This window comes from Exophiala dermatitidis, assembly GCF_000230625.1.
Source record: "Exophiala dermatitidis NIH/UT8656 unplaced genomic scaffold supercont1.6, whole genome shotgun sequence".
Classification (NCBI taxonomy): domain Eukaryota; kingdom Fungi; phylum Ascomycota; class Eurotiomycetes; order Chaetothyriales; family Herpotrichiellaceae; genus Exophiala; species Exophiala dermatitidis.
In genome coordinates this window covers 568,537-582,784 of record NW_008751651.1, presented here as the reverse complement: position 1 = coordinate 582,784, position 14,248 = coordinate 568,537, and the positions used below count along the sequence as shown (strand labels likewise).

General features: G+C 53.1%; 5 protein-coding genes across 5 annotated transcripts; 4 read left to right on the top strand and 1 right to left on the bottom strand.

Annotated features, from left to right (window-relative positions):
* Window positions 1-122: 122 nt before the first annotated feature.
* Window positions 123-2,406, top strand: HMPREF1120_07041 (cytochrome P450 monooxygenase). Its single transcript, XM_009161254.1, has 2 exons — window positions 123-1,071; window positions 1,135-2,406. The coding sequence occupies exons 1-2, from the start codon at window positions 610-612 to the stop codon at window positions 2,287-2,289; spliced, it is 1,617 nt and encodes a 538-aa protein (XP_009159502.1). The 5' UTR covers window positions 123-609; the 3' UTR covers window positions 2,290-2,406.
* Window positions 2,407-2,663: 257 nt separating this feature from the next.
* HMPREF1120_07040 (transcriptional regulatory protein LEU3) lies at window positions 2,664-7,308 on the top strand. The gene is made up of 5 exons (XM_009161253.1): window positions 2,664-2,795; window positions 2,871-2,977; window positions 3,099-3,353; window positions 3,440-3,871; window positions 3,958-7,308. Exons 1-5 carry the CDS (start codon window positions 2,739-2,741, stop codon window positions 5,081-5,083), a joined length of 1,977 nt encoding a protein of 658 aa, XP_009159501.1. The 5' UTR covers window positions 2,664-2,738; the 3' UTR covers window positions 5,084-7,308.
* Window positions 5,557-7,319, bottom strand: HMPREF1120_07039 (uncharacterized protein; the record flags this gene model as incomplete). The annotated part of the gene is made up of 2 exons (XM_009161252.1): window positions 5,557-5,780; window positions 5,864-7,319. 2 exons carry the CDS (start codon window positions 7,317-7,319, stop codon window positions 5,557-5,559), a joined length of 1,680 nt encoding a protein of 559 aa, XP_009159500.1.
* A 281-nt stretch (window positions 7,320-7,600) lies between these two features.
* On the top strand, window positions 7,601-9,720 carry HMPREF1120_07038 (adenosinetriphosphatase). Its single transcript, XM_009161251.1, has 2 exons — window positions 7,601-7,793; window positions 7,864-9,720. Exons 1-2 carry the CDS (start codon window positions 7,725-7,727, stop codon window positions 9,049-9,051), a joined length of 1,257 nt encoding a protein of 418 aa, XP_009159499.1. The 5' UTR covers window positions 7,601-7,724; the 3' UTR covers window positions 9,052-9,720.
* A 1-nt stretch (window position 9,721) lies between these two features.
* Window positions 9,722-13,936, top strand: HMPREF1120_07037 (transcriptional regulatory protein AMDR). Its single transcript, XM_009161250.1, has 10 exons — window positions 9,722-10,110; window positions 10,170-10,192; window positions 10,543-10,562; window positions 10,646-10,671; window positions 10,723-10,821; window positions 10,903-11,621; window positions 11,679-11,751; window positions 11,800-12,228; window positions 12,279-12,461; window positions 12,513-13,936. The coding sequence occupies exons 1-10, from the start codon at window positions 9,959-9,961 to the stop codon at window positions 13,585-13,587; spliced, it is 2,799 nt and encodes a 932-aa protein (XP_009159498.1). The 5' UTR covers window positions 9,722-9,958; the 3' UTR covers window positions 13,588-13,936.
* The last annotated feature ends 312 nt before the right edge of the window (window positions 13,937-14,248 follow it).

The window sequence follows — 14,248 nt, the reverse complement described above, 5'->3', positions numbered from 1 at the left end:
TTCCGGAATCACGTGGGGTTCTTGTGTCACGTGGGGACCTTTGTCTCGGTATCACGACACAGCTATGTACCTAGACTATGGGTCATCGTCCTCCGTGCCGTCTTCATCTTCATACTATACTTCATGAATTGCCGCTCGATTGCGGACGTAGAATCTACAATCTTTAAGATACTAGCGAGCCAGTCTCGTAGCCTGCGTCAGCGAGAGGTGAGTCGCGTCTTCCGCCTGACTTACCGCTCTGGTAGGTACGGAACGGATCGATTCGCAGGGAAAATCCGCTCTACAATTTGCGCAACATTTCAGCCGCGTGAGCGGTTTATTCAAACTAAACCGCATGTACTGCATCGACTCACAGATCGAACAGCTCAGGTATGCTAATCTCGTTGCTGGCATGTCCAATCATGTTTGTGGAGCGAGCTACATGGACCGCAGTGGAGGAGCGCTTTGGATACCGCAAGCGCTTTTCCAGTCCAACCGACCTGTGAGATATAAAGAACATCGGTTCAAGGTAGGGGATGTCGTGGCCATCATGACATGGATTAAGCTTGCTTTACAACCTGTGCATTGTATTGAGACAGAGCCTTTTTCTGTTCTCTATTCTTCTTAACCATGGCATCTTCCTTCAAAGCATTGGGGTCTGCGGCGCTACCATGGCTCTGGCAGAGACCCTTCACCTCCAAGCATGTTGTGTCCGCCCTCGCTTTAGGTACTGTTATGATCTTGGTCACCTGCGCTTTCTATACATCATTCCTATACCCTGAACTATTTACGCCGTTGAGGAAAATCCCCACTCCGCCAGGCCGGTCGCTCCTCAAGGGAACGACGGCACCATCCACGGCGACATCTCATGCGGCGCGCCTGCGCTACTGGACGAAAACGGTCCCCAACGACGGCCTCCTTAGGTATTATCTTGAGGGCAACCAGGAACGAGTGCTGGTCACCAGTGTGAAAGCGTTGCAAGAGATCCTGGTCTCGCACGAAGCCGAGTTCACCAAGCCCAAGGCCACGAAAGAGCGACTTCGGTATATCACCGGTAATGGCCTCCTGCTGGCCGAAGGGGAAGAACACAAGGTTTGTGTTATGTTGTCCTCTCCTTTCCTGGCGTTTAAAGTCTGAGAAAATGTACCTGCACAGATACAGCGCAAGGCTCTCATGCCATCATTCTCCTTCCGACACATCAAAGACTTGTATCCGGTCTTTTGGTACAAGGCAAGGCAGTTAACGCAATGTCTTGAAAAAGAAGTCAAGAACAACGACCGCTCCGTGGTTGTCCTCCGGGGCTGGGCGACCCGGACCACTTTGGATATCATCGGTCTTGCGGGCATGGATCATGACTTTGACTCTCTCCACGATCCGCACAACAACGTGACCCAGCAGTACCAGCGGATGCGACAGAAGCCGGCACGGTGGGAAGTCGTTCTTGGATTGGTGGTGTCGCTCTTTTCTCCCCGATGGGCCACGATTGTCTCGAAACTGCCCAGCAACCGCCGGAAGCAGGTCCAAGAAGCCTCCAGGTACATAAGAGGCGTCTGCAGGAGCATCATCCAAGAAAAGATGGATAAAATGAATGCAGGCGGCGAGGATAGTAAACAAGTCGACATCATCTCCGTCGCATTGAGAAGCGGTATCTTCACCCATGAAAAACTCGTGGATCAGATGATGACCTTTCTCGCCGCTGGACATGGCACTACCTCGCATGCTCTTCAATGGGCCGTCTATGCTTTGTGCAGGGACATCCAAATCCAGAAGCGATTACGAGAAGAGATACGAAGCCGACTGCCATCCATCACGGATGATGAAACTCCAATTTCGGCCGACGACCTTGATGGCCTTCCCTATCTTCATGCCTTCTGCAACGAAGTGCTTCGATTCTATCCGCCCGTTCCGGTCACGGTGCGCGAGGCTCTCCATGATACCAGCGTTGGCGGCTACCACATCACCAGAGGAACTAGGTTCACCATCGCTCCTGGCGTCACAAACCTTGATCCGGAGCTATGGGGTCCGGACGCAGATAAGTTCGATCCCGAGCGCTGGATGAGAAAGGGCTGTGCGAATACCGGTGGTGTGCGGACCCATTTTGGGTTTTTGACCTTCATCCATGGACCGCGGAGTTGCATTGGATCTACCTTTGCCAAGTCGGAACTGACTTGTTTGGTGGCTGCGCTGGTTGGCAGATTTCACATGGAGCTGGAGAACCCTGACAAGTCGGTAGAGTCGACGAAACGTGGAATCGGCGCGGCTCCGGGAGATGGAGTGCGAGTGAGACTTGAGGTCTTGGATGGGTGGTAGAAGCAGATGACAAACGTTGGTCATAGTAGTAGATAGTGCTAAAGCTTCACTGCAGTAATAGTGGTACTAGTAGCGGGTTTCTCAGCCTTGTGTCTTCAGGTTTTGGTTCAAGTTTCATCCACCGCAGTGTAGTAATATCAATTTTCCTCTCGTATTTAACCGCAGCCCTTTTGCGAAAACATGCATCAGGAAAGTGCATCTATGCTGGTGGTACATCGAGAGATATATTATTCACACGGCTTTTTGGAAGTGGTGGTGGGACGATAGCAAACAGCTTACTTACTACTCCTACTGGCAAACGAGCGATGTTGTGTGGCTGGGGAGCAATGACACTGGAACTATTGTTATAGCAACATCGTTTATTCAAATGCATCTTCCGTTCCACTTTCCTCTCACTTCCCCATTCGCAACCATGCCTTGACAATCCGTGACCACACCCGCATTTCCCAATGGTGCGCGGCAGGAAGCCCAACCTGGTTGCCTGCACCAATTGCCGGCAAGCAAAGGTACGTTTCTTTCCCACCCACGAAGAACAAAAGCAAATCGAAGGGAGTGAGTGCGGTGCCTAAACGGTACAACAGCGCGCGTGCGACAAGCATCTTACGTTTCCGGGCCCTTGCACAAGATGCAGAGACACCGGCAGGGTGTGTTCGGTGGACCCGGACTTTCGACGCGAGAGAAGAAAAGAGTACGTATGTTGATTTCAAGTTGTGCTATGCCAGACCTACCTATCTACTTATTTGTAGTTATGGTCTGACTTCCATTCTGCACGGTCATGATCTGACCTGTTTGTGTTGTTGCTGTATCAGACGACTCACGCGTGTCGAGCAAGAACTCCAAGAAGCCCGCCAGGGCCTGGGAGCGACATCGGTCAGCAACGAAACCAGTCTGAGCAATGAAGATGCTTCTCATTCTCCGGCCCCTGCTCCTACCATACCGCGTCGATCTACCACTCGGCCCAGACAAACAGCGCGGCGGCCACTGCTTCGGCCAGACGCACCGCCGGAAAGGGCCATTCGGGGCGTTGACCTTGCGGCGCAACGGATCAAGGATCTTCTCGACGAGTATGTATACGTTATCTTACTATCCAAGCCCTGAGAGAGGTCTCGGCGTGGGTATGTTTTTGGGATATCGTTTTCTAACTTGAAAGGTTCTTCACCAACTATCATCCATTCTGTCCCATTCTTCCTGACCAATCGCGCTTCCTCGACTATTCGAATCCATGTCCGTTACTTTTCTGGACGGTGCTGGTCACTGCCCTGAGAGGCAAACCCGAGCATCAAGCACTATACTCGACCATCGCGGAGACTGTGGCTGCCATGGCATACGACACTGTGCAGCCGGCCGCGGCCTCGTTCCAAGCAATGCAAGCCCTCCTGCTTCTCTGCCAATGGCCTCTCCCGTTCGGGAAATCTCAGGACCCTTCCCATTCGTTCGTCGCGCTGGCTACCAACATCGGCCTCCGAATGGGGCTTCATCGACCTCGTCATGCAGGCGACTTCGCGGCGGACGCTTCTAACGACCCCGAGACCGAAATCCTGCGGCGGAAGACGTGGGCGGTGTGCTTCATCACAAATTTGAGGTAAGTTGCGCGTTTGATTTCTCTTCTCAACCTTTTTTGCCATTTCGTTTCACGTGGACCACTATTCACGGAATGATGGTTACCAGTGTAAATGGCGGCCTAGGCCTCCCAGCCACAGTGCAGCTAGACCAAGGTCTGCTAGAATTATTAGCGACCAGACCGGCCTGGCTGCCAGATCTGCTGTGTCACCAGCTCCATATCTCTCGACACACATTCAACATCTGCTCCAGTCTCGGATGCTGCGAGTCGTCTAGCACGGGACTATTACCCGCAGCGGCACCCGTCGTGCGCATGTTCGAGACAGAACTACGCGCCCTCGAGTGCCGGTACTACGCGTCCTGGTCGCCGGTAGAATACATTATTTTCCTGGGCTGTCGGATGATATTGTATACGTTTGCAATTGCATCGCATGATAACGACGACGATAACACCAGCAACAGCAACAATGGTGGTACTACTAGTGGTTTATACAACAACTCTTCATCATCTTCGGGAGGAAGTTTTGTGGCCATCGAGTCGCTATCACATTGGCTGGTTCGAGGGTACGTGGCGGCGACGGCGACCGTCCAGACGGCGTCCCGGGTTCCAGAGCAGTTGTTCCACGCCCCGTCTCGCGTGCAGAAAATGGTCGCCAACGCCGTCTGTTTCTTGTTGCTTTTGAAATGCTCCCGACATCACGGGCTTGTCGAAGACAGTGTCTTGTCCGGCAATCTCACTCACGGCTGGCATATCTTGCGGCGCCTCTCAGTTGTGCCCGGCGATTTCATGGCTCGAGCCTCCATGCTTTTCGAGCGCTTTATCACCAGAACAGCGTATATTGATACCACCACCACCCGCGACGGCGGGCCGGGTCACGTTCAGCGAACTATGGCCTTTCTTCCCATCAGGTCCAGAATGGGTGCGAATGTTGCGCTGAGTGCCGTGTTGAGAATAAGGTACTGCTTGGCCAATCATAACAATAACAATAGCAATAGCAGCAACTTGAACTCCTCTACTTTGGCAACCTCGACCTCGAGTTCTCAGGGCCGTGGTCATGGCACGGCGGCCACAGCAGATGGCCCAACGGCTGCTGTAGCGCTTGATGGCGCCCAAGTGCCGCCACCAGACTCGGATGACTTGCTAAACAATGCCCTGGCGGGCAACGGGCCGTCGTTGGACGACTTCAATTGGGACGAGCTTTTCTCAGAGATGGCGGGCTACTCCAGTTTTTGAAAGGCTGCTCACCGGGTTGATGAGCATCTCATCAGGATACATCTCATGGACCCCTCGAGCCCCACGGCGAGAATAGACAGCTTGGCTGGGGGCCCGTTCACTACTGGGTCGATACCGCCGCTCTTATTAGTCCTGGATGCGTTTCCATGAAATATCGCAGGACCCGGACTGACAGATGGCGTGTCTCGAAGGGACGACAGGAATACAATTTTCAGTGATTGATGAACAGCGACCAATCTTGCCGATTGTCCCGACCACCTGAGGACCATTGTTCAAGTGGTACTCTATCCATACCATACAGTACAACTCGATTTGCTTTCCTGCCGCCATAGCCACAATCATATCGCCAATGGACAACGCCACGCCAGATCCAACACAGTTCGCCGCCCATCCAAATCCTGAGAGAAGCCCCTCCCCATATTCCTGAGTTCAAAACGACGCGAGTCACAATAACACAAAAGAGTCCATTCGGATCATTCCTCGGCTCGCCGTTTGGTCAAGGTATCCACGACCCGACCATAGAATTTCGCGGCATTTTGTCTCGCAAACGTGATGTCCTCAGTCAGATAAGTCGGCATCAACTCGATCATGTCGCGATCACGATTGGCATCCAGGAGAGGCGTGTACAGGAATTCCGTCTCTTCAAAGCTGGCGGTCCTGGCATCCTCTTGATCGACGTACAGCTTGAAATGGAGTGCTAAACAAGTGGCACCAATTAGTCCTAACGTTTCAACGCAAACACACCAAAAACCGACAATCTTGGGATAGTATAGTACTTACTGCCATTCCGACCAGTCTGGATACAGTCATAAGTATCGCCTTCGTCTGTCCTCTTGACACTTCGAATAATCAGACCCGTCAAGTCGCTGTACAGGTCTTCCTTCATCTGTGCGATCTGGGCAGCTTGAGCGGCTTCTGCACTTCCAATCATTGCTGGTCGTTGGGCAACAACAGCCTTCATGGCGCTTCCTGGTGTTTTGGCTCCTCTTGCATTATTATTGTTATCGACAGAAGGCGCTCGGGCCGCGGCCAGTTTAGCCTGCAGAGCCTTGTTCTCGTTTTGGGCGGCGGATAACGAATTTTCCAGGTCAGAAAGAGCCTTGCGCATGGTCACCATTTCTTGCTCCTGGGTCTGCATCTGTTTCTTGAGCTTGCGGGCTTCTTGGGCCAGAGGAGCCTGGGCAGCCAGCTCTTTTTTCAGAGATGCAATCAAGTCGTTGGACGCCGCCATGGCGGCGTCGCATTGCTTGCGCAGTTTCTCCATGTTCGTGCTGGCTTCGTGGATCCCGACTTCTTTGAGATTGCGGTATTTGAGGTCCACGTTCTCGAATTTGCGTGTAATGTCCCCTAGTTTGCGGCGGAGGCTGGGGTCTCCTCCTCTGTTGTCGGTGTCGGATGCGCTCCCTGCCCTTCGTTGCGCTGCATATCCTATTGTCGTCGGCTCATGTCTCGCTCTGGAAGTGTCTCTGGTGGTGCCTGTGGCGCGGTTTTGTCTCGGTATTGGTTTTGCTGCCGCTGCTGTTGTGACGACCGCCGGTCTAGGGCCCTCCTCCTCTTCTTCCATTTCATCGACTGCATCGGACTGCTGCTCTTCTTCTGCCTCGACGGTAGCCTTGAGTTGCTGCTGTTGCTGCTGGGCAGAGGACGCTTTTTTGGATGTAGTAGTAGCTTTGGACGATTTCTTTGCAATTTTGGGAGCTGCATCTTTAGTGTTGGTGCGGTTGTTCGGTCGTACATTGGCCACCGGTGACGCCTCGACATCCATTCCATCCTCTGTCGGTTCATTGTTGGCCTCTACTGCCGCTTTCTTGGTCGCATTGGCCTTGGATTGCTTGGTCCGGGCGACCTTTTTGCGTTTCGGTTCAACCACTTCCTGGGTGACTTCAACATCATTGTGATCGTCATTCCCATTGTCCGCGGTTTCTGTCTCCTCAATGTGTTCTTCCAGAGCCTGAGCCTTCCGTTTCGCCGTGGTCGTGCGCTTGGTCGCGGCGGCTTTTTTCGCGCCTGTTGTCGGCGCAGGGGCGGGCGCGACTTTCTGAACCTTTGATCTCGTCTTGGTGGGCATGGTGACGCGATGCCGTTTCTTCCCTCTCTTCGCCTGCGCGGGTTGGGCTTGGGCTGCACTTGCGGCGGCGCTCGCGTCGGAAGCCGAAGACAAGATCGAGTTTTCGTCGATGAAGTTGGTTGTCGAATCCTCCATGGCGGACTCGACTAGGTCTGCGATGCCTCTCATTTTGAATCGCGCGTCGGTAGTGAAGTGTAGGACGCTCCTAGCTTAAACACAGATGCATGCGATCACGGAATCTTCACCGTTGGCACTGCGCGCGTAGTGCGAATTGTCTCAGATAGTTAGTAGTCGTGTGCGAATTGGGTTCTGCAGCGTCAGTTTGTTTAGAGCGCGGTAAACAGTCGTCCTGATCAGGACTAGTGCACTTCTCACTTATCTTATCATCACATGTCACTCACGGCTCGGCTCCTGATTGATCGATTTTCCCGTGCGCGCTTTTGGCAAGGCTTAACCACCTGCAATACTAAGCCCTCGCAGTCGCAGATCACAGCAACCTTTCATCTTCAGCGGTTTCGCTAACATCTTTATCCACAACTCATGATCTCGCGTGCACTGTGAAAGAATTCCACCATGTCGCCGGATAGGGGAGGTGCCTGGTGGCATCGAATTCTCGAAGAGCTTGCCGTCACAGCGCCTCTGGTACGTCCTTCCTTTGGACACCGCAGCATCTCTCTCCGATGCACCGTGGGTACGGGCTAACGCCTCGCAGGCAATCGGAGGCTATTACCTCGTCAGATATGTGTTGAGACAGATGAACTACGACCCGGAGGCGGAACAAAAGGAGCAGAACCGAAAACAATCCTCGGCCATCCTGCGGAGGTTGGACGAGCCAAAGAGCGGCAGCCAGCAGGCGGCCCACGGCGGACGAGATTCCCAACGGCCACTGCGATCGGAAATGCAACTGTCGCCTTACGAGCAAGTGATCCTTCAAGACCTAGTGTTTCCGGAAGACATACGCGTGACATTTGACGACATTGGCGGATTATCGGACATTATTGAAGAACTGAAAGAGTCGGTCATCTACCCGTTGACCATGCCGGAACTGTACTCCAACACATCGTCGCTATTGTCGGCGCCTTCGGGTGTGCTTCTGTACGGCCAACCGGGGTGTGGAAAGACGATGCTCGCCAAAGCGTTGGCACACGAGAGCGGAGCATGTTTCATCAACCTGCACATTTCGACATTGACGGAAAAATGGTTCGGCGATTCCAATAAGCTGGTGAATGCGGTGTTTTCGCTCGCGCGCAAGCTGGAACCGGCGATTGTGTTTATCGACGAAATCGATGCTGTTCTGGGCACGCGACGCAGCGGCGAGCACGAGGCCAGCGGGATGGTCAAGGCCGAGTTCATGACGCATTGGGATGGATTGGCTTCGGCCTCGTCATCAGGGCGACCGCAACGGATATTGGTCCTCGGGGCCACGAATCGCATTCAGGATATCGACGATGCTATTCTACGACGGATGCCTAAGAAGTTCCCGGTCTCCCTTCCAAATACGTCGCAACGGTTGAAGATTTTGAAGATTGTTTTGCGGGATACAAAACTCGACGAGGAACAGCTGGATCTGGAGTACCTGGCCAGAGTCATGTCTGGAATGTCTGGCAGCGATATCAAAGAGGCTTGTCGCGAGGCCGCTATGATTCCTGTGCGAGAGATGATCAAGAGGCAGAGGGAGAGTGGGCAGAGGATCGACCAGATGAAGGCCGGCGAAGTTAGAGGCCTTCGCACGACGGATTTCTTTAGACAGTCTGCTGAAAGCGGTCGGGTTGCCAGGTCTATTACTGATGGCGGAGAAGATAATAGGGCGTGGAGTGTCGACGAGTCTTCATCAGATGCAGGCTCACGCATGGAAGAGGCGCCGGAGCAGCAGCAGCCTGAGCCGGTCCTTCAACAATAATACCACGATCATGACCGGCGTGGCATGTGATTTCAACCTCGGCTCTAAATATTTTGACTACAGACACTTTGCCCTTCACTTTTGCCTCCATTAATGTGTTATCCCAGGTACCGTATGACCGGTCTATACTACAGATGACGATGACTACGAGAATGATACGGGGCCTTGCATGTGGTGGTAATGCGATGCATGGCACCTGGAATTTGGGGAGATATCGCGGAATACCGGTAGGCATGACAGGGCATCTCACAGGCATCTTGAGGCTTACCCCACACTCTTTTGAGCATGTGCTGCCAGCATCGCCCAACTACCGGGAGTAGGGGAGGCTAACGAGGCCGGAGAAGCAGCCTGATCGAGGTGATGATCGTGCTTTGTTCGTAGTAGCTGCTAAGCGTTGTGGTGAGGACAGCGGTCACCAGACACCAGTCCTCCGGCGCTGTTACCTACAGGTAGTTAAAAGCTGCCTAGGGAGCCCATACCAGGTGCCTGCGCCCAAGCTAGACCCCAGACCCAAGTGCTTAGGCCGAACCCCGTGTCAACTTGACTAACGCCCGAAGATCGCGCCAGTGCCAGTGCGGCTAGGGAGGCTGCGGGCCAGGCACTGCAAGTGGCAGCCACTGCATTAATTGCACACTGACTTACGGGCGACCCGGAGACTGTCTGGCTGGTGGTTCGCTGCCACTCTCCAGCGTCCAAAGTCAGGCCAATTCGGTTCAACCGCTGCCACTGCGCAGCGTTGCGTCCGCCATCTACAGCACAACCTCTGCTGCCGGAACCGACTTTCATCACCGTCGCTTCCTTTCCATCCGCTGTTTTCGCCGCCCGCGATGCAACTATCGCTTCGTGCGAGTCGACAACAAACCTTTTCTTTTCTCTTCTTGTGCGCGGCGCCCTCCCTGTAGCAGCCATGGCCGATTCCAACCCAGCGTCCGAATCGCAGCCAACTTCTGCTCAAGAACCGTCGCAGTCGCAGGCGCAGCCACAGGCATCATCCACCGACCAGTCTGCCACCAAGAAGGCGCCTCCAAACCAAACTCCCGGTCATCCCAGTTTCAGAAGGTATGTTTTGTACGGACGGCCCCTGTTATTGTACGCGAGTTTGCTGATCCACCATACAGACAGCGTGCGTCGCGGGCGTGTGGTAAGCTTGTCCTCGGTTTCCCCTTGCACCCACCTCATCCTGGTGTAAAAGTCGGACGGTTCGGGAGGATGGAGATTGTATTCAAGAACAAGTCATATACCCGCCGTCGTTGCAGGTCGTACAATTGTCTGGAAGGCGACCGCGGACGACGTCAAATATTACATTTGTTCGTTTCGAGGGACGCGACCAAACCGAGAACCTCGGTTCAGCGTTCTGCGTCCACGATCCTTCGATACCTGGAGGCCGCCGTGTCCAAAGTGGAATGATCCAATGAGCATGCACAACACCCACGTTTTCAACGCATATCCGGTGTTTTTGCGATGGATTGGCTAACCTGCGGTCTTTTACAGAAACGTGCCATGCCAGAAAAGTATGTCGCAGATGTGGCATGTCGCTGGACTGCCGTACCTGGTGGTGTTTTCTGACCAGGAATCTAACTGTCATGTCGTATAGGTCCGATGTGATGCCGCCTCACTAGGGTAAGATCATGTAAAGCGTTGGAAGCTACAGCGAAGTTGACCCCCGTCCAGTGTTCCGTGTACCAATTGCGTCGCCTTTTCCATCGAATGCCGAATTCCCATACCTAAGAGGAAGAGAGCCAGTACTGCTCGAGCCAAAGAGGAAGGGAGGTAAGTCATGCACGTTGTTTACCTGGTGTTCGACCTGGTACTCTATCCTTCTTGTATCTAGACCTGACTCGGTGTCTACAGTGAGACTGGCGACTCTCAACAGCCGGCTACTCCGACAGACCCTCGCATAGCACGCCCTGCTCAACCGAAACCAACGGCCGGTTACAATACCGAAGATGGCATTCCTTCCACCCAGACGATTGAGGCGCAAGCCGCCCATCAGGCCGCCAACAATGGCACCATGGCACAGTTCATGAAACCCAAGTTCGCTCGAGCGCCCATCAAAGAAGCCGGTCGGGTGGCGTACCTGGGCGAATCCTCCAATCTGTCCTTGTTGGTCCATGATCGCCATGGCACCACAGACGTGGTTCACTATCCTTTACCAGAAAACATTCGAGGCGCTCGCGCCCGGTTGACCGAGCCGGATCAGATGGAGATCGAGATTCTTCAGCAGCGTGGAGCATTCTTACTACCACCCCGCGCACTGTGCGATGAGCTCGTCGACGCATATTTCAAATGGGTCGCCCCCATCGTCCCCGTTATCAACAAGACCCGATTCATGAAGCGGTATAAAGACACCAAAAACCCGCCGTCCTTGCTCCTCCTCCAAGCTATACTCCTCGCCGGTTCGAGAGTCTGTCAAAACCCGCAACTTATGGACGCCACGGGATCAACCACGCCTGCAGCAATGACCTTCTACAAACGTGCAAAGGCGCTTTATGATGCCAACTACGAAGACGACCGCATCACCATCGTACAGGCCCTGATATTGATGGGCTGGTACTGGGAAGGGCCCGAAGGTAAGGGCCAGGCATCAACGGACTATGCCGACGCTGCTCGGTCTAACATTGCAGCAGATGTGACGAAGAATGTTTTTTATTGGACTAGGGTCGCCATTGTGGTCGCTCAGGGTGCCGGGATGCATCGAAGGTATGGTATGCCGCATTTTCAAAAGTTTTTCTGCTGATCGCGGCGCAGCGTGGAGAGCTCGCAACTGAGTAGACAGGATAAGCGACTTTGGAAACGAGTTTGGTGGTCGCTTTTCACAAGAGACCGGTCGGTCGCTGTTGCTCTTGGTCGACCGGTGTCCATCAACACGGACGATTCGGACGTTGAAATGATTACGGAAGAGGACTTTATCGAAGAAGAAGGAGACCCGAACAACGACATCCCGCCCGATCCGGTTCACGTGCAGTTCTTTCTGCAGTATGTCAAGCTTTGCGAAATCATGGGTCTTGTACTTTCGCAACAGTATTCCGTTGCGTCCAAGGCCCGGCGAACAAATGCCATCGATCTCACTCATAGTGACATGGCCTTGGCCGACTGGCTTCAGAATTGTCCTCGCGAGGTATATTGGGAACGCTCGCGGCATCACTTCTGGTCAGCGTTGTTACATTCGAACTATTAGTAAGTCTGGTTCCTGTCAATTGAAAGCGCTGAAGCTCATATAAGAACAGTACCACGTTATGTCTGCTCCACCGGGCGCACATGCCTCCCGCCACGGCCAAGTCGAATGACTACGAAAATGTCGACATGTCTTATCCTTCTAGAACGATAGCGTTCCAAGCAGCAGGCATGATCACTTCAATCATGGAAAACCTCCTTGCCCATGACCAAGTCAAATATACACCTGCTTTTATGTAAGTCATCCAGACTGTCTTACTGTACCCCAGATCTGACACGGTGTATAGTGTATACAGCCTGTTTTCGGCACTCATCATGCATGTGTATCAGATGCGTTCGTCGGTTCCGTCCGTGGTGGCGGCTAGCCAGGAACGGATCAACGTTTGCATGAACGCGTTGAAAGAGGTTTCCAAAGTGTGGTTGGTGGCCAAGATGGTTCATACCCTCTTTGAATCCATTCTCGGTAACAAAGTCCTCGAGGAGAGGTTACAGAAAGCAACTGGCCGAAAGGCACAACGCTCGAGGCCTCAGGCTACTGGAGGAGCATCTCAACCGAACGGCAACGCCAATGGAACAGCGCATTCATCGTCTGCACCCTCAGCCACCCCAGCACCACCGCCAAATCCCGCCAAACGAAAATTCGACGACATTGACCTGGGATTCAACGTTGGACCACCAGCTCCTCAAATGTCATATGAGCGTTCACGTCCACAGACACCTGCCGCAACGCCTTCCCGCGATCTTCCCCAGCAACAGCAGCAGCAGCAACAACAACAACAGCAGCACCACAACTTCCTCGGGTCCCCTCCTTTACAGGACCAATTTCTACCACCGTCAAGGTCTCGTGGACCGTCTCGTATACCATCACGGGGACCAACCAGAGCGAACTCGCCATTCAATGGATACTCGATTCCAGCCACGCCACCGGATTTGTTTTTGGTGACGCGGGATTCGCCAAATATCTCGCAGCAGCTATGGGAGAATTTCCAACCAGATCAGCTCTTCCCGGATGGAACGATTGGCGACGGCACCAACTTTGCCAGTCCCGTGATGCACCATGCAGTTGACCCTCAGTTGCAAATGCAAACGCCCGGCATGGGCGGTGGTCAGCATATGGCACCACAAATGGACATGTCAGGAGGAGGACAACAACCTCCTCAAGTATGGGGATCATCAGGGATGCAAGGGATGATGGGGGGTTCGGGCATGGAAATGCACGACAGCGATGGCTGGTCGACAAGTTCGATCGGCAACGCCCCCGTGGCGCCCACGACGCTCAATGTGGAAGATTGGTTCCAGTTTTTCGGCATCAATGGCGAAATGGCCGGCATGGGCGATGGCAAAATGACTGTTGATGGATGAGCAGCAGCGCAGGCCAAAAAGTCTATATGGAGCAGTTTACTGTATGTTTTTCTGTAAGCGTAGCCAAGCGTACGGTCGGTCGGGGCTGATATTCAAAAAAGGGGCAAAAATTGGACTGTGGGCATGAACTTGGAATCTCAGATTATGGACGAAGTGGTATCTGATAGTGCTACGGGACTATACATGGAACATGAGAAGACTTGACTACCCATATCGCCTACCATAAAAAGAGCTTCCTTCGTGATGGAGAGAAGAATGTAAGATGAGACATACCTGTGAACTTCAAGGGAATGTTTGCCCCCACTTTAGGTTTCTCAACTTAAAGCAGTATTCAATATTCTGTATCTCCCCGTGGTGTACTAGGGTAGCTGGCATTGTTGGTCTTGCGGGAAGGAGGTTATGCTCAGGTTCCTAAGTAGGAGAGTAAGTTCGGACCCCTCGAGAAGGGTCCTGTCTTTTTATGGATGATTAGGTGTAGGATAGGATTCTGGCGAACGTTCTGAGGTATGTTGTGCGACATTGGATATGGATTATTATTATGGACACTCGGAGTCAATATTATGTTTTTCTTTTTCAATCGGGTGTACCGGTGAAGAGGTGAATGAAAGCCGGGCCCATTTTCGAAGAATAATGGCTCATTCATGATCAGTCAGAAATAATA